This window comes from Phymastichus coffea, unplaced genomic scaffold, assembly GCF_024137745.1.
Source record: "Phymastichus coffea isolate CEN01 unplaced genomic scaffold, Cenicafe_Pcof_1.1 PCOF00010, whole genome shotgun sequence".
Taxonomy (NCBI): domain Eukaryota; kingdom Metazoa; phylum Arthropoda; class Insecta; order Hymenoptera; family Eulophidae; genus Phymastichus; species Phymastichus coffea.
This window is the reverse complement of record NW_026706821.1, coordinates 8,988,432-9,008,429: the sequence shown is the minus strand read 5'-3', so window position 1 is coordinate 9,008,429 and position 19,998 is coordinate 8,988,432. Positions and strand designations below refer to the sequence as shown.

At 34.2% G+C, this 19,998-nt stretch overlaps 1 protein-coding gene across 1 annotated transcript in view; it reads left to right on the top strand.

The window, feature by feature from the left end:
- Positions 1-793: 793 nt before the first annotated feature.
- Positions 794-19,998, top strand: part of LOC131671689 (ribosomal oxygenase 1) — a 140,800-nt gene continuing 121,595 nt past the window's right edge. The window contains exon 1 of the mRNA XM_058948308.1: positions 794-1,381. Coding sequence (XP_058804291.1) covers positions 996-1,381 — 386 coding nt within the window. The 5' untranslated portion in view covers positions 794-995. The remainder of the gene's footprint in view (positions 1,382-19,998) is intronic.

The window sequence follows — 19,998 nt, the reverse complement described above, 5'->3', positions numbered from 1 at the left end:
ACACCCTAGTTTGGGTAGATAACTCACAAGTCATAACAGTCGCCAATCTTAGCATAAACATTTAGCACCACCAACTGTGAAGATAGCATAACTTATAAAAGAAATTTTGAAAATTCTCTTTTGAAATTCATCCTAAAGAAAGATATGAACAATTATTTATCAGTGTCAGCAGTGACCGCTGTATTGTTTAGTTTCTCATTACCAAGCAAAAGAAAAAATGTTTCCTAGCGATATTAGCATGTAGCAACAGAAAATATTATTGTTGCTATACTTTTTTTAAATATTTTTCAAATAACGAGAAAGAGAATGTGGAATCGATGAATCTGTACTCGTATTATTGTACTTTGATAGGGTGCTATATTTAATTAATAAGTTGTTGTTTGTCAGAAATCCAAAGTCATCCAATCTTCCCGCTTAAATTTTGTAAATCGCACATGCGTACTGTTTATCACTACAGCATTGTTAAGTAGAGAATCGGGTTTATCAATTATTTATTATTAGTATCACTATTTTTCGGAAAATAAAGTTGACTTAATTAAAATTAGCTAAGGTACAGTTTTTTCGGATATTTATATTTTGAAGATAACAATTTTTTTTCCAAGATATCGCTCTTGAAAGATTCCGGAATTGTGATATTATTCATAATTTTTTTTTAATAAACCATAAGGGAGCAGTTTGATTTATTAGAATATTTGGAGGGTGCAGTTAGAGATACTTCGACTGGTATTTTTTTTTTTTTTTAATAACATTCTGGTTGGGTAAGTAGGGTAGAGTTAAGTCTTCTTTTCTCATACTCCCAGATCTAAACAGATTAGAGAATTTTGAAGTGATATTTTTGGAATGAGCATCATAAATACTTTAAAGAAAAATTTTCATACAATTTTTCAGCAATTTTAATGATATGCTAGGTTAATGAAATTTTTACGCTATGCCTAATGTGAAAGTGTAACTAAAAATATATATTAAATAATTATAAATAGTTAGTTGTTTTTAATATGTTTGGGAATCAATCAAATATTTCTAAACAAACATCAAAACTGAATATATTCAAACGTCATCGTATTCTGGTAAATGATAGGAAATTTGGAAATAAAAACAAATTAAACAAGATAAGACTCAATAAGTGCGGATCAAGCAACCTAGGAAACTTGAAAAATAAAAAGAAATCCAGCTATTATTCATTTCATAATAAGAAAAAGTATGCTACTACTTCGAGTATTGAAATAAAAAAAGCGTCAAATTATGTTCGTAATGTTGATTTTATGAATGCATATCGAGAAGTAAATATAGAAACAGCAAGTGCTTTGCAGGATTCCATCACAGATTGTGAACAACTGTTTGAGTGGATAGTTTATCCGTTAAAAAAAACTGATTTCTTCAAGTGAGTCTTGTAAATAATCTGAATTATTATTATTATAATTGTTATTGTTGCTACAATCATTATTTTTATCATATGTTATGAGGATACAGTTGAAATCTAATAAATCATAACTTTTTTTAGAGATAATTAGTATGAGATTTAATTTTTTACGATTTAAAAATTGTAATATGAAAAAATATATATCTGTTTAATCAGTATGTGAAATTGTTAATAATGTAATATTTAAAAACTGTAGTAAATGGTTTAGTTTTTAATAGTTTTGAAGACCTATAGTTATTTTCAATATCTATAGTTTTTTTCAGTATAATATGAGTTGGTTTTTATTGATTATTATATATAGAAATGTCTTGGCTTTATATTGATCATATTCTTATGATATCATATCATATGATATTATTTATATCTTTATAAATTATTGATAACTATTGTATAACATATTGTATTCTATATACAGGATAGAAAACATAAAAAACAAGCAAATTATCATTATATAAAATGTCGCTGATTTAATACATTAAACGCATTCATAAATTTCCATTAACAGTAGGTATTCTGTCATTTTGTCTAGTATTCTTATTTATGGAATCGTCTATGTATATTTTATAATCTACTGCAGACTGCTATAGAGAATAGGGAAACTAACTTTTATAATAATAGATTTATTACAGTTTTCTATAGGTATGTATACTGAGGGCAATTAACTTGTATATTCATAGGTGGATTACACAAAATGTTTAGAACTAGTTTAGTAATTTTCTTTTTAATTTTGTGATATTAATATTCTGTTTTTTATCTTCAGTAAACAAATATACAAATGTACAGTATATATGAAATTTATACATATATAAAAAATCAGTACAAGTCTTGTGTAATACTTGTACAGAATTTGAAAAAATTTTGTTCTCATTAACTGTTTTTCTAAAAATGGAATAAATAAATAACACACTCATATTATAGATAAAATAATATTGGCAGTTTCCATTCCAGATGAACTATATAAAAAAAATGAAAAAAGAAATGAAAATAATCGATCTAATCTAAATATTAACCCAACACAAGACTTTCACATTATCAGAGTTGCATTTTATCACTTTGTTACTGATAACTGTTACAGTAATTGTTAATTTTAATCTATTTTAAGCATCATCTAAAAATTTTTCAATTATTCATCCATATTAATGAACTATATGTTTACTAATAATAGCGATGAATTAAAAATTAACTACGTATATCTATTTATATATAAGTCATTCTTTTTCAACAAATAACTTCTTACAAGCCAAAAATCATTTTCTTTATCAAATTTCTATAGGTGGTTAATCAAAAGGTTTTAAAGTCTACTTTTGAAATTCAAGTGGTTTTTTCCCTGAAACTTCACATCTGATCAAATATGGCCACATGACTCTACTTTTTTGTATATTCAATTGATAATGAAACCAACACCATGAAGCTGATTGAGCTCTAAAACGTCCCAAATGAAAGATCATGAGTTCTACTTTCAAAAACCATATGGTAAAAATTTTTCTGTTCGGGGTAAAATTCAATATGGCACCTAAAACCACGTGACACGTAGATTTTTGAAAAATCAATGGTTTCTCATTGAATGCGGTATATGGGTGCTTTTGTGGTCACTGATGACGAATGCAATGATTGATTTGCTGAATCCAAGATGGCGGATCTAAAATCGCGTTTCATTTTTAAAAATTGAGTCTTAAATATATAAAGGAAATAATTAGACTTTGAACACATGATTGATTTTCAATTATTTTAATCCACCATATATTCACAATATTAGATTCACCATTTTGAATTTTTTAATTCTACAATAACAATAACCCCAGAAATCTATATGCACCTAATTTTGTAGAAATACATTGATTACATACATTGAATACATAAAAATACTATTCGAATATATACAGTATCTGCGAGTACTTCCTTTCATGTTCAACAGATGGCGTATTCCCAATCATTTTCAAAATTTAACTGATGCTGGCTTATACAGGGTGTCCCATTTTAACTTTCACAGCTGAATATCTCGGAAACAAGCCGGCAAAGTTAAAAAATGATTCATAAGAAAGTTGTTCAGGATCGAGAGATGTGTTGATGAACTTGGATTTGACCTTGAACGTGACCCGTCAAGATCATTTCAAAGTCAATGTTGTTTTTGAATAGGAACTCCTATTTTTGACCACGGATTCGGATTCCGCGTGAAATTCTACGTTAAGATTATGTAATATGTGTGGGGTCCCGGGACCGCCTCTCCCCCAATCCACCCCCAAGGTTATTTCCAGGTCAATGTTTTTTCAATGGAAACCCTTATTTTTTATCACTGATTTGAGTTCTTCGTCAAAATCTATGTTCAGATAAAGCTACATGTATGAGGTACGGATGATCTCTCCAAAAACCCCTCTCCAGGTAATTTTAACAAATATTAAACATTGAGAGAAGATCCAGAAATAATCCATTGCATCGTCAAAGACAAAGAAATAGACTCTAAAATAATATGGATCTTAGATTACTTACAATTTTGGCTTTGGTTCACTGGAACCCTCACGTTAGTTTACGTCAAATTGAACGAGAAACTGAAATTCTGCAAGCTACAGCTCAAAGACTATTATGATGTGTAAGATATCATCCTTATCACATTACTCTGATACAGGAATTAAGTCTAGAAGATCATATACTTAGAATTTAATTTTGTAGATGGGCTCTTGACATGTTGGATGAGATTTTTTTTGGAATTTTTTTTCAGAGATGAGGCTACGTTTAGCAGTATAGGAAGTTTAAATAGACACAATAGCCATTATCGGTCACCAGAAAATATACATTGGTATCGTCAGGTGCTCATTCAACATACTTGGGCCTTACATTTATAGGTTGGCATGTAATGGTCAAGTGATTAGACCACATTTATTTGAACGGACTATTCATGGTACAATGTATTTAGAATTTCTTCAGAGCAATTTGCCGGAATAACTAGAAGACGTTTCACTTGTAGTTAGACAGAATTTATGTCAACAAGATGGCGCTCCTGCTCACTATGCTTGTATGGTATGAACGTTTTTAAATCAGCAATTTCCAAATTGATGGATAGGGCGAGGTGGACCAATCACGTGGCCTCCTAAGTCGCCAGATTTGAGTCTACTTTATTTCTTTTTGTGGGGATACATAAAAGATGCCGTTTTCAGACAGTGCCTGTTGCCTTAGCAGAGGGACTTCCTCTGGAGCGTCTTCATCCATGCGGCAGTTTGCCCGTTGGATCCATCACCAGTAGAAACGTTAGCGAGGGCTCCACCCGTATGAGCTACGTTTAAGCTAGCAGTGAAAACGTTTCCCTACATCGATTACTTGTTGTGTAGGCATCAAGCTGGTAAGCGAGCAATTTATTACTGCGACATCCCAACTATAAGCGCGTTTATACGATTACTTCACACTGTTTATCATTTCTACTCTAATCTAAATAATCTTCGTGACATTTGTTATATTTATTTTAAGTAAGATTGTTGTTTTATTGTAAGTTTTGTTTCGTATGTGTTATATTCAAATGGCTTTTTCCTCACCTACGACTGGGGTTTTTTATGCCGGCTGAATCTTAGAGTAATTCATATTAATAAAGTAAAATGCTTGTTGATTGTTTAAATTCTGACTTTTATTCCTTATCATCACGAATTTAATTTAGAGTTGAGACTTTTAGCATTAAGGATATTTACATTCTGCCTAATAATCTAACTAAAACTAAACATGGTGGCCGCGGGGTGAGGATAGTGTGAATATATAAATATTAATCAGAGTTTTCAGTGTGAAGTTTGTGTATAATCATTGCGCCTTATCTAGATCTACTTATATTACATAGTTACTATATTTGTATTACATATAAATAGTGTGTGAAGAAATTTATATCGTACGCGTAGCTGTGTAAGAGATCCACCACGAGTTGTTAAATTTGCATTGCTTAAGCCTACCTCATTACAATATCGCGTGTGCATTTGAATCGACTTATCACGCTACAGCGACAACGCAGCAATCAAATCGAAGCAATCGGTACGCGTATGCGCGTTCGTGACCGTGACACTCTCAACCAAACCACACTTCAGAGGCGCATTCTTGATGCGGAAGAGCGCTGGAAAGATCTTCGTAGAGCGCACGATGAAATCGCGTTGCGTGCAGATGCGGAGAGGCATCCGTACATTTTACAAAATGAGTTCGAAAGTATGAATCGAATCTATAAGGAGACAATCGAGTGGCTGTTGAACGCGCTTAACGACTTGCCGATGGCACGGAACGAAGAGAAGTGTAGTTCTCGAGGAACGCGATGCGAGCGAGAGGATGATTATGATGATATGCCAGCGAAACTGCCACTTCTCGATTTGCCTACCTTTTCGGGATAGTACGAAGATTGGGATAGTTTCGAAGATCTCTTTGTCTCTCTTGTGCACGATGTACCGCGGCTTAAAGATGTTACTAAATTGCAATATCTCAAATCTTGTTTGAAAGGTATTGCAGCCGAATTAGTAAAAGACGTCACACTTGTGGGAGTCAATTACGCATCGACTTGGCAGACCCTGCGTGCTCGGTTCCGCAACTCGCGTTTGGCTATAAGCAAGCTACTTGATTCGCTCTTCAGCTTTTCCTACTTGAAGAAGGAGTCCGCGACTGATTTGCGCGCCTTTGTTGACGAAACCCAATGAATTATTCGTGCCCTTTCAAATCATAAACCCCCGGTGGCGTATTAGGATATGTGGCTTGTTCATCTTCTCGAAGCTAGGCTAGATTCTGAGTCTAGATAGATCTGGGAATCCGAGTTAGTGATGAAAGATAGTCAACTGTCGATCAACGCGGCCGATATGGAGAGCAATGATGCCGCGCGTTTTCCAAAGTTCGCTGATCTTGCTACCTTTTTAGAAAGACGTGCTCAATCCTTATCAGTGGTTTATGTAAATAAAGACGACAAACGAACCAATCCATCGACAAGCGGTAATTCAAGGAAAGTGCATCATACGCAGTCCACTTATTCAGCTAAGGTTTCTAAATGTGCACTTTGCCAAGGGGATCATTTTATATCAAGATGCCCCACTTTTACTGCCAAAAACCCCTCTCAGTATCAAGCTGACGTGCGACAGTTAAAATTATGCTTTAATTGTTTCGGTAAGCACAAACTGAAGGATTGCAGGTCGTCGTATACTTGCAAGTACTGCCGCGAAAAGCATCACTCCCTGTTCCACCGTGGAACGAAGGGCAGTACATCGGGCACGGTTTCCAGTACGAAAGGTAGTACTTAGGGTGCGGTTATCAAGGATGGCAAACCGGTTGCGAACCTGCCACGAGTGCAATTATGCGTTACGCAGATCGATAGGGAAAGCGGAATCTCAGTCAACGCTTGCAACAGGAACTCTAATAGTAACGAATGCTCGATCCTGCTCGCGACCGCACAGGTTAATGTTGTAAGTTCGGAAGGCAAACAAACTCGCGCTCGTGCGCTTTTGGATCCAGGTTCAGAGGCAACCTTCATCTCTGAATCCCTCGTTCAATTGCTCTTTATGGTTTCAAAAACCATATAGGTAAAAATTTGCGATCGCTGTCGGCTAATATACGACGTTCGTTTCCTTTGGTTGCAGAATTTGCTAAAATTTGTGATATGTGCAGAAAAAATATTCCTAATAAAAATAGTATCAGTTCTACTTCATTAAATAATAATGCATCACATTGTTCTTTATACAAAAGTGATGAAGATAATATAAGTAATAATTCTTTTTATTTCTAAGAACAACTGCATCGTCCGTTCCTTCTGAACGAGAAGCAGAACTTGAAAGTATGTTACAGGGTTTGAAAAATAAATTCAGTTCACTATAAGTTAATTATCCTTTAAAATTACGTATCTTCACGCAACACACAAATTCATCCAAGAGTTTAATTGCAGTTGGAATTTCGCGAGAAAATCAAAAGATTAAAAATCTTAGGGTGGAACTTTAGCCGAAACTTCTAAAAAGGAAGGTCATGGTTTGCATTCAGAAGTAACACAAAAAATTATATATTTCTATACCTCTAATAGTAGAGTCATGCCCAGAATGAAAGAGCTTGTATTTGTTAAAACTGCCAATGAACTTCGCACTCATGATCAAGAACGCCTTCTTTTATTAGATCTTAAATACTTTTATCCAACTTATACAGAAGAACGTAAAGATTCACCGGTGAGTTTTAGCAATTTTGCTCAGTTGAGGCCCATACCAAACTTTGATTTTAATTTCATGGCGTTAGATACAGCGTAAGTAGCTGCTTTCTCACCACAACTAGAATGCTTAGCAAGACTCTATTGAGCGCTTTTTCAGTTAAAACTTTGTCTGCTATATGTTTGGCCTGTATATTTTCTCGATTTTTCAAGTACGCTATATCGCGTTACTTTGCAAGCTGCGTCGAGAGGATTGAATCCTGGATCACCGCGAGCTAAACGTTTCTGTAACTTGGTTTCTGATCCTCAATTTTGATAGTCTGGAATATGGAGCTAAAGTGGAAGTTTATTGATATCATTGACCAATCCTCGTCCCTTTTTTGCTCTTTGATGTTTGCATATGATCATCACTTGATCAAATCTAACACATTAGTAACGTTTGAAACTATAAAAGCAGATATATATAGCCAGTTATCGTTCGAACTTTGTCTCGTGAGTATGAATTTCAAAGAACAAATAGTCAAACTTCGCATAGAAAATTTTGACGTCATTTTGCGGGAAGATAAGGAACCAAAGCGTCATGCAAATTTACTGCCAAAAGCATCAGAGCTATTTTTTGTGGTCCGTCCAACCGTGGTAAGACCAAGTTTTTTGGCGCTTATAGCTCATCCCAATGGTGTTAGATTCAAAAATGTTTACGTGTACTCGAAATCTCTCAATGAGCCAAAGTATAAATTATTGGAATAGATGTTAAAGCCGATAAATGGAGTAAAGTATTTTCCGTTTAAAGAGCACGAATCCGTTATCAATAACGAACATGTACTACCTAATTCGATTATAATATTCGATGACATCGCCTGTGAGAAGCAGGACAACCTGCGTGCTTTCTTTTGTATGGGCAGAGACAGAAGCGTCGACTGTTTTTCTCTCTTGTAAACGTACGCATTTCATGTATTTATAACATCTCGTGAGAGATAACGTCAATTTATTGGCAAATATGAAACATATATATGATAACCATGTGAATTCTGATATGACTTACAATCAATTTAAAGAACTTTGTGCAAAATGCTGGTTGCATGATAAATATGGATTTTTAGTAATCTACAAAGATAGAGCTATAAACTGTACAAGATATCAAAAGCGTTTTGATTGTTTTGTTATAAATATATCACGATAGTAATGCAGTATAGAGTCAACAATTGTTGAAGCGAGAACATGGTTGATTATCAACGGGAAAAACATGTGCTTTCTCATCTCGTAAAAGCACAAAACGCAATAAGACAATGTAAAATTATTATTGTTAATTATAAAAGCGACATGAAACAATAAAAACCGGCTAGATATAGAGAGTGAGACTCTGACTGCTCGAATTGAACTACGCAAGAGGAGAGGAAGCCCGCTGTAACAAAGACGTAATTATTGTGTACATGAATAATTTATTTGGTTGCAAGCATTAAAGAAAAAACATATAACCTATATAAATTTACAGGAATCCGGTCCAATTCGCGTTGTCATAAATGTTGGTACAAATTATTACATTATCAAACTATTCACTACCTGTACAAATATGAAATCTGAGGTGTATTGAATTTAATCGTAAATGTATTTGAGGTTAATATTCAAACAACGATTCGTAATTAGTACGCATATATCGATAAGAAATCAGCTCACATGAAACAATGATTGCTATTCTTCGCTCACAATGCTCGACTCTCTTGAGCCACACACACACGATCGGGGAACTTACTAAAAGCAAAGCCGCCACGTGGCTCGAATCTTCGAGAAAAAACAAAGTGAGGCCGGCCTTGCCACGTCTCTCGTGATATTGACGACAATGGTGATGTTGATTCAATTCTCACCGTGAATAACGGATGTTGAGGATGGCCTTGATGTTGGAAGATATGCGGTCGAAGATGGTCGTCGCCTAGTGAGTCGATTTTATTCTCAGAGGAGATGTTTCCTCGTGCGTGGCAGCCGAGCAAAGGAGAGGGAGCAACGTTAGAGTGGGGGTTTTATAGCAGACCCGTCACTCGGTTATGGTCTCGCTCACATGAAACGACTCTTCGTTCACTCATACAAACGTGATTTAACGAATTCAAATCGATGTGTTACAACAAAAATATAGTTTATTGAAGTATACCCGAGATTATCCCGACGAAATCTTGAATAAGACATTCAAACCAATAGTCGATCCTCTGAAAGCCATAATATTCGTCATATTTATGTGGATCATAGTCGATTTCCATGTATGGATTGTTCGCAGCAGCGTACCTGGCTAAATTCACTGCGAATGCCGCGCTTGATAAACGTGAGCATGTCGATATCCGTCAAAAGCGCCAACCTTATACTCGTATATTTCAATATGGCATCCCAACTTAATTACAGTGTTGTATAGTAGTGGGCCGGATCAAAACAATACGCTGTTCGAGATTTGGCCCTGAAGTATTAGAAAACGTCAGTCAACAAGAGTACGTCCATCTTGAGAAACAAATCCGAATAGTTGCCCAAATCGGTGATATCGAACGTTCTCCAAACATTTTCCGCTTGACTGTACTCCTCGTTACTGATATCTGAATCATACAGACTGCTGTAAAAATCTTGCTTTCATGGAAGAGTTGTCTCCTCGAGTTTGGTAAACGACGATACATAGTCATACTGAAATACACCTTTTCTTTTCAGTAAGGCGATCTGCGGCAATGTGTATCTATCAACTTGCTGAAAATTTCGTTCTAGAATATCGTATTTTTCTAAGTACGACATTAGCTTGTCGAGAGAAGACGCCATAAATCGAAACGAATCGACGAAACATAGATTTATGTCGGTACCTTTCATGTACTTGGTACGTGATAAAGATATGGATTTTTCCTTGGTTTGAGGAATGAGGCTCACTTGACCAGAGAATACGTTCAAGATTTCTTTAATAAATAGATGCGCATCGTATTCACTGAGATTATGAAAAAATACGGATTTGGTCCTTGATTCGTGATAAGCAGTGTTACGCGTGCTGTGAGCAGCTCCCCGATACTTTCCAGTAAAGTGACAATAATCGCGAACTTTTGAGTCTTTTTTCTTGTTAAAAGGCATATTACATATATCACATTGTAGCATTCATTTTTAACATTTTTAAATTGTATAAATTTATCTTTCTCACTGGGAAGCACAATTTTACACATATTCACATTTTTATAGTCGATCTCGTGCATTTTCAATTTCTGTTCAGTTCGAAAATATTGTCAGCCACGATCGCATATGTACGACTTATATCTGCGAAGTTACAACTGTCAATACATCAATCGAGTTATCCAAACACAGTGTACTTTGTAAAGTATATTAGAACGTTCCATTTGCCCTTCGTTCACATCGACATTAACGTCGATATAATAATTTTCCACTATAAGCTTTTTTTTCTCATCAATCAAATGTTGTGGCAAAACTTCGTAGGACCTATTTTTCAAATTTAAAAAGTACACGTTCATTGAAACGTCATTTTGTTTTTCAAATTTCACGACTTCTTTCGGGTGTACCAGAAATGATCTTGATGAACAGTATATGCAGTGAAACGCCATGCATTATTTGCGACTGGATGTAACGCCGAAAGGATAGCCCATGTGAAACATTTATTCTCGTTATTCTGCACATTCAAACAGGCTTTCTTTCTTCTATTAGATTCAGGCAATTCAACGAAAGAACCAGCTCTCATAGGATTGTACTTGCTGATATTTACGGTCAAGTTTAATATAATACGAAGAGACTAGCCTGAGTTTTGCTCTGGACATTTTTTTGTGCTCTTACTGATTGGTTCAATGAACTAATTAACTTATTAATTAAATTAACGTTTTCAATAAACCACTCGTCTATGTCTGTAGTTAGATATACAGGCTGTCCCATTTTAACTTACCCAGTAGAATATCTCAAAACTTGGCAAGGTAATCGAAAAAAGTTACAAACGAAAATTGTATGGTTCGGAAGGGGTCAACTTATGATAACCTCAAACTTGACCAAGAACTTGATTTTCAAGGTCATTTCAAGGTTATCTTTGTTTTTTTAAATAGGAACTCTTATTTTTTATTCCGGATTTGGATACAGCGGGAAATTTTACGTTCAAATCATGTAATATATGTGTGTAATACATCTGACCCCACCCAAAGTCGTTTCGAGGTCAATCTTACTTTTTAAATGGGATCCCACATTTTCCGTCGCAGGATTCAATTGAACGTGAAATTGTAGGTTCAAATAATGGGTTGTTTATAGGGTCCGGGGAAACCCCCACCCCACCCCCAAAGTCATGAATTCAAACCTGCGTAGAAAAATGAGGTTTCCCATTCAAAAAGTAAGGTTGACCTTCAAATGACTTCGACGGTGGGGTGGGGGGTTTCTTGGAATCTATAAATATCCCATCATCTGAATGTACAATTTCACGAAGTATACAAACTTGTGACGAAAAATGAGGGGTCCCATTTAAAAAGTAGGGTTGACCTTAAAAGGACTTTAGGGTGGGGTGGGGGTCACATGGGCCCCATATATATTACATGATTTAAATGTAAAATTTCGCGCTCTATCCTAATCCGGGATAAAAAATGGAGGTTCCTATTTAAAAAAACAAAGTTGACCTTGAAATGACCTTGAAAATCAAGTTCAAGGTCAAGTTTGAGTTTATCATAAGTTGATCCCCTCCGAACCATACAACTTTCATTTGAAACATTTTTCGATTACCTTGCCAAGTTTTGAGATATCCTACTGGGTAAGTTAAAATGGGACACCCTGTATAGGTGCAATTTTAGTATTGAAATGCTTCACATCGAGTGTTTTATCGCAATTATTATTATTCTTTTCGACTGCATACTCGGCATCTTATACAGCATTCACTTTTAAAGAACTATGTTTCTTCAAGGTCTCCTTAATTTAAGCATGGAATAATGGTTTAGCGTGCTTCAAAAACGTATTGAAATCTAGATGTTTCAGATTGATTATTACACCAGTCTTTATTCTGTCTGTGAACGCACTATTGATGTCGTTCCAGCGAACTGTTGAGTTTGGAGCTGGATTGGCAACAGTCGGTGTAGTACTAGCCGGTTCGAGATCTTCATCAACTACATCCAAAATAACGAGAGGTTCGTATATCGATTGTTCGTTATACTTGCTCACAACAGGTTCAACAATCGGTGAAGTGGCAATGCGGGGCTGTGTCAATAGCCTGCTCTTGTATTCGTATAGCGGATGTAAAACGCTTCTAATCAGGCACACAGCTGCCTGCAGCTTCTGTCTGCTAGCCACGATCAAATTAGATGAACGAGAAAGCTTTGCGCAAAGCCAATGAACCCAGTGTCAACCATCTTTCGATGTCTTCGACACTAGCATGACCAGCCTTCGCCAGACGATGTGCACGCAAAAGCAACGAGGCTATGTTTTTGAAATACTGAGCCATGATGTTAATTACTTGACTGAGTAGATTTGACAAATCCATCATGTTTTATTCACTACTTGTCAGTGCTGATTGGTTGGCAAAAGTATGGAGAGGGTGAACGATTGTGATTGATCGAAAAATTATAATGGTGGTAAAAAAATGTTATTTCAAGCAGAAGAGAATCTAATTGGTTAGAAAAAAAACTGGTGGGTAATAAACAATTGCAAGACCAGCATAAAAAGGCATTCATTCGACTGTATTAACAAAGTCGTCGATTCCTCAGTTATTACAATGGATTTTCTTGTAGACGTACAGGGCTTCAAAACTTCCTTGAACGAATTCGTATTTAAAGAGATTGTTGTTTGTCCTCTGGAAGAAGATCCAACTTGATCGGTGCTTCTCTTTAAACCACCTTACCCATGGTAGTGGTTATTAAAGACAAATCAGTGCGAAAACCGGTGATTAGCGAGAAATTTTCATGGTACGAGTATTCCGTGAGAATCTAGCGATTTATTGTACGATGACTTTGTCTTTGTCAAGAGTCTTGAAAAAAGAAAATGGTTGAGAAATATGTTGACCAATGCACAGTAAGTTTCTTTTTTCTCGTGTATCATCGTTAAAAAAATGGTGTGTGTGTATATATATATATATATATATATATATACACTATATTTTTTTAGATATATATCTAACAATTATTTTTCCTTCTTTTTTACAGAATGGGTTGTCCATCACTCAAGAAACTTTCAAACAATAGCATTTCCGTATGCAGTAACCACAACGCGTATCTATCAGCTCTACTATGTGCCTTTAAAAACGCGCTCGCTCGCAAAAGTCGTGATGATATGTAATTTAGGTTGTTATATCTAAGTTTGAAATAAATAAAAAAACAAAAGTAACGTATCGATAAATCCTTGTGTTTTTACTCACTTATTATATGTATATCGTATACAGGGTGTCCCAGACCATCCGTCCACCCCTTCTAGTTTTTCAAAAACGTATTTTCAGAAAATATGAAACATACAAAATTTCAGTAAATCAGTCAAGGATTTCAGCGGTGACCTTTAATTTGACCTTGGAAATGATTTTCAAGGGCATCTCAAGGTCAACTTGGTTTTTTTTTAATAGGAACCACTACTTTTGACTTTGAATTCTTAAAGAGCACGACATTTTGAGTCAAAAGTGTTTTTATAATTTTTTTTATTAGGGGCACAGCTTCCGAGAAAAAAATTCATTAACATTTGCAATTTAACATGTGAAGCCTTTCAGATAATTGCAAGCCATCGGTTTCACGAGTTAAATTACAAATGTTAATGAACATTTTTTTTACGGAAACTATGAAACTTGAATATCCGTTCAAATGACGTGGCTTGAAGTCGATACCGTAATGAAGAAAAAGATATCCATTAATTTAAGTTTGTATTACTTTTCATTACTTGGTTTAATGAATTAATTGGTCGCCACAATTGTTCTGCTGCAGAAAAACATTACCACACTCTTCCAGTATTTGAATCATCTGAACAGCTTCTTCGTTGGGATAAACCATGACTGGAATTAAGAACCAGTACAAATACTAATACACTTGTGTGAATCAGAATGTAAGTAGCGTAAGTGACGACTTCTCATTAAGAAATAAAAGTTGATAAGTAATTTGTTATTAAATTAATTAAATCTTACCTGCAGATATAAAATCAAAATGGGTCAATGACATTTCAGATACTTCACAATTGAAATTCACTTCGTTAATTTCACTCCATCAATTCATTATTCACTCCGTGACTAATAACCACTGAACTGAGTAATGAAAAGTAATGCAAACTTAAACTAATGGATATTTTTTCTTCATTAAGGTATCAACTTCAAACCACGTCATTCGAATAGATATTCAAGTTTCATAGTTTCCGAAAAAAAAGTTTATTAACATTTGTAATTTAACTACTGAAACCGATGGCTTGCAATTATCTTAAAGGCTTCACATGTTAAATTGCAAATGTTAATGAATTTTTTTCTCGGAAAAAATGCTCCTAACAAAAAAAATTAGAAAAACACTTTCGACTAAAAATTTCGTGCTTTTAAGAATTCAAGGTCAAAAGTAGTGGTTCCTATTAAAAAAAAACAAGTTAACCTTGAGATGCCCTTGAAAATCATTTCCAAGGTCAAATCGAATGTCACCGCTGAAATTCTTGACTGTTCCTCCCTTTTGCTAAATTTATTCATTATTTTCATTCTGTTTGTTGATACTCTTCTTATGATCGCGTAAAAGTTTTTCATAAACAGATACCATCCTAATGGCTGCATTTGATTCGCTTTCTGATGCACATTTCTCCGTCAAATGTGAGTCAGAAAAAAGCTTTGTAATAAGACTCTTCATCGATGATAACACAGGCTCGTCTGTACATGCATGCGGGTTAGCAGTAGGTACGCTAGCCGTTGCGCACGCTGCCTCTTTCCATGTTAAATTGTTTGATTCTACTGACAGTAATAATTGTAAAATAAATAATTTAGACTAGGCGGGCTATACTGTCAAATAAATTGTTTTTATTATGTCGACGACGTTTCGGTTACATTTTTGGTAACCCTTTTCAAGTCTCTACAACATTTAAACATGTACATAAATTTTATTACAGATCATTTTTGATGTATAGTATTTTTTTCTTACACAATTATATTAATGCTTACCAATCATTTTTTGGACGCGCAAATATTATCACATTGTTTTTGTTAAAAATTAACAAAGTCAGACTTAAAAAGTAATTTTCATATTTGCGACGTTATTGCGAGTGAATGAGTGACTGAAAATATTCGGACTGTAATAGAGTAGTATCAGGCTTATGTTGCAATGTTATTATGGAGAATGACAATCAGCCGGTCAGTCCACAACGGTATAGTAATACAAAGGAGAGTTTAAAGCAATTTACTGATATGATTCTTAAACACAGATTTTAGGTTTTGTGTGTCTTGTATTTTATTTACGCTATTAAATTTTGTGATAAAAATCATTTCTGAAATTAAACGTTTAAAGTATGATTGTTCTACGTCTAAAATTTTAATATTTTTGTGATCGAAATTGAAATTGTGGCTTGTTTTTTTCATGTGCAAAACAAGAGCTGATTTATCTCTATTATGTATACTATCCGAAATATGTTCCTTCACTCTAGTTAATACTGTTCTACTAGATTGTTCTGGATAACACATATCACAATCTTGGCAATTTATCTTATAAACTGCACAGGATTTATACATTTTTGGGATTGGATCCTTCCCTAAATTATTGAACATTTTTGATTTATTGCAACATTTGAAGATTACATTTAGATTGAATCTATTAGCTATTTTTTTGATAGTTATATCATTATGTTTAATGTACGGTAGAACTACGAAGTCAGATTTTTTGGGCAAGTTGGTTTCTGGAGTTTCAGTATTGAAATTATTGAGTTTTTTTAATCTAATGTTTATAAATTTTTTAATGAAATGTAATGGATAGTAGTTAGCTTGTAAAAGAGAGCAAATGTGCTCTAAATTTTGATAGTGAAATGATTTATGTGACAATTTTACAGCTTTATCAACTAATGTGTAAACAGTAACGATTTTTTGTTGAAGAGGAGTGTGGGAAAGGAAATTTAAGTACATGCCAGCATGTGTTAGCTTATGAAACCAATTGGTAATTATTGATCTATCGTCTGTAATCGTCAAAGATAGATCTAAAAAGTTAATAGTATTGTTGTTAGGTTTTTCGACTGTAAATTGGATATTAATGTTATAACTATTTAAGTAAGACAAAATCAAGTCAATCTCGCTTTCTCGTACACAAGCCAATCCATCATCGACGTAAACTTTCCAAAATAGAATTTCGCATGGACAACAGATTAGACAATCTTTAATTAAGTCAGTTAAAACAATATCGGCTAGTATTGAGCTAATCGGGCTCCCCATCGCACTGCCAAACTTTTGTCTGTAAAATTGTCCATTAAACGTAAAATAATTGTTAGTCATGATAAACTCAATAATTTCGCAAAAATCTCGTAATGAGAAGTTAATTTTACACATCAAATGATGTCATCGTCTCTCAATTGCTCTTTCAACGGCTTCATAATATATATTATTGTACAAGGATACTACATCAAAGCTAACTAAACAAAAACCATGTGGGACCTTGAAATCGTCAATGAACTTTTTAATTTCGAGGCTATTTTTAACGTTATATGGAGATTTTGGTAAGTGTTTTTGTAAAAATTTTGAGAAAAATTTTGACAAATCATATAAAGGGCTATTTAAAGCGGAAATTATCAATCTACATGGGTTTCCTTCTTTGTGAACCTTGATTAAACCATAGCATCTAGATAGATTGCACTTGTTTTTTTTAGTCCAAAAAATCTTTTCATCATTACCAAATAAATTAGAATTGTTGATAATTTTAGTGAGTTTATCAGTTCTTGTTTCAAGTGCTTTAAGTGGATCTGATTTAATTTTTTCGTACATTTTTTCATCTTGTAAGCAAAGTTCTACTTTTTTTATGTAATCTGTTTTGTTAATAATTGTGAAAGAACTACCTTTGTCAGCTTTTGAGATCATAATATTGGAGTTATTCTTTAAAAATTCAGAACTTTTAGAGAGAATATTGTTTATAATGTTGTCTTGTAGTTTTGAATTTTTTGATTTATTATTTTTTAAAAATAGCAAAATTTCACTTCTAAATTGGTTGCTTTTTTCATTATTAATTTTCAGATTTTTATCTAATCCTTTAAAAAATTCTAAAGTTACTTTTTCATTGATGTTGGTAGTAAAATTAAAATTTCTGCCTAAATATAAAGCTTGTAATAAAAATGAGGGTATTTCAATAGAAGTGAAGTTGTTTATCCATTTTTCTCTAATATTCTGAATTTTTTCACAATTATTGGTGGTATTATTTGTGCTAATATTATTAGGACTGTATGTGTTATTTAGATTTTGAAAGAGTTGTGTATTATTAATAAAATTGGTTTCGTTATTGAAATTGAAATCATAATGTAAATTATACTTATTAAAATACAATTGTGAGAACTTTTTATTTAATGTACGTTCAATGTTAGCTGCGTATAGGCAACTTTTTTTCTCAAAGAAATTTTCAAAACATTCAAACATTGATATGCCCATTGTTGTTATAATATTTTTTTCTAATATATGAATATTATTGATAAGATAGTTTATGTGAGTATTTAAGTCAGCTATTTCTAATTTTAATATTTTGCTTTTGTTATCCGTCCAGCGCTGACTTTCCGTCATAGGGTCGTCACCTTCTTCCCAACGACAGATTTTTAGACCACATTCAAAACAGCGCACTCGATCAATCTGTCCCGTATAGTAAAAGACGGCTGCAGCAAGATCTGTTGGTTGTACGTGTGCGCATGTCTATTGAGATATGAAGCTATCCAGCCTCGCTCTGCACAAATAAAAATTATAAAAATATATTGAAAAAAAATTCATCATATAAGAGTTATAATAAATATATATAATATAGTATAGGAGATCCTGAGCCACTTACCATGCGATTTTTCAATGCCTACTCTACCGACTATCAGTAACGTTATAAATCCTCGTATTGGCGATCTATGAGCTGCTTTATCGACCGATGTATATCGACCTGCTTGACGGGAATCGTTTGCGACCGACTGTGTACCGACGTGCAGACCCCATGGGCCCCGCCGGCAATTACCGACTCTTGTATCGACGTGCAGATCCCATGCCCCTCTCTGGCAGTTACCGACTCTGGTATCAAAGTGCGTGCCCCATGCCCCTTGTTCCATGCCAAAATAAAAAAATGTTTGCTTTATGTTGATTGATTGTGATTGAGTAGAATGTATAGGTGGGAGTTTCATGATCTCAGTCAAAATGAATGAAAAAATATGTCGGTCTGTGTAAGTATAAAAGCTTTTTTATTATCAAATTTCAATTCTCTATATAAATTCAATCAAACATCCGCCGAGAGATTTTAAATTTATATCCCGCTCTGTCACTTCTTTCTTAAAATTCTCATATGAAGATTCGTTCTGAACGATAACTTCGTTGACTTTATTGGGAAGAAAAATATCAAATGATGCATCCAATTCTAGAACGATCTTCACACCATATTTAGTGTTTACTTTTTTCATGCCGGTGATAGCGCAGAGAATATTTTGCTCCAAATCTTTAAGTTTTTTTGTGGGTAAAAAGCTTGGAGTTTTTGCAACTAGGTTGATAGCGTCCATAGTGTTGGATCTGTGAACCGATCAAAGGAAGAGAAAACGTAAGTTATATGTATTACAAAATAACGTATTGAATATTTAAGTATTATAGTTATAAAGTCAACATTTTTACATACATATTCTTTTTAATGTTGAATGAATATAATTATGCTTGATACTACACACGATGTAGAAAACTGAATGAATGCTCACCTTACCAATGTTACGTATATAACCTTGTCCCCACTCCTAGTTCACGGTGTCATACCTCTCCTCTTCATTCTGTAAAGATAATCTATCCATCACATCAAAATACATTTCATCGTCACTATTGGATGCTAAAGTCACTGAAGTACTGTCTGATGTATAATATTCTTCATCAATATAAGCATCATCGTCGTCGTCGTCAGAAATGTTACTCTGCGATGACAAGATTTGTTCTTCCTCATCATCAGTGTCTGACGGCATATGTTGTAAATGAAAAGAAGGTTTTAGCAATCTTTTAAGTGCGATCACATTTTCAAGTACACAATTTTCTGACCAACCAGGTTGATGATAAGAACAGACAACGAGTCTTCGAAATCCTGGTTCGTGTAAAGAAGGACAACCCATTTCCTATAAATCAAATACGTGAGCCACGTATGGCGAGAGCTACTCTACTTTCTGCCGTCCCTTAACATAGATTCTAACTGAATCATCGTCAGAAACCGAACGACCTAAGTTCTCTATAATTTGAGGATGTTGATCGTACGGTATATTGCTTGCATTTCAATCGATTCCATGGAAGTTTTCCAGGAGTTCTCTCTTTTCGAATGACTGGGAAGATCTTCCCAAGGACATG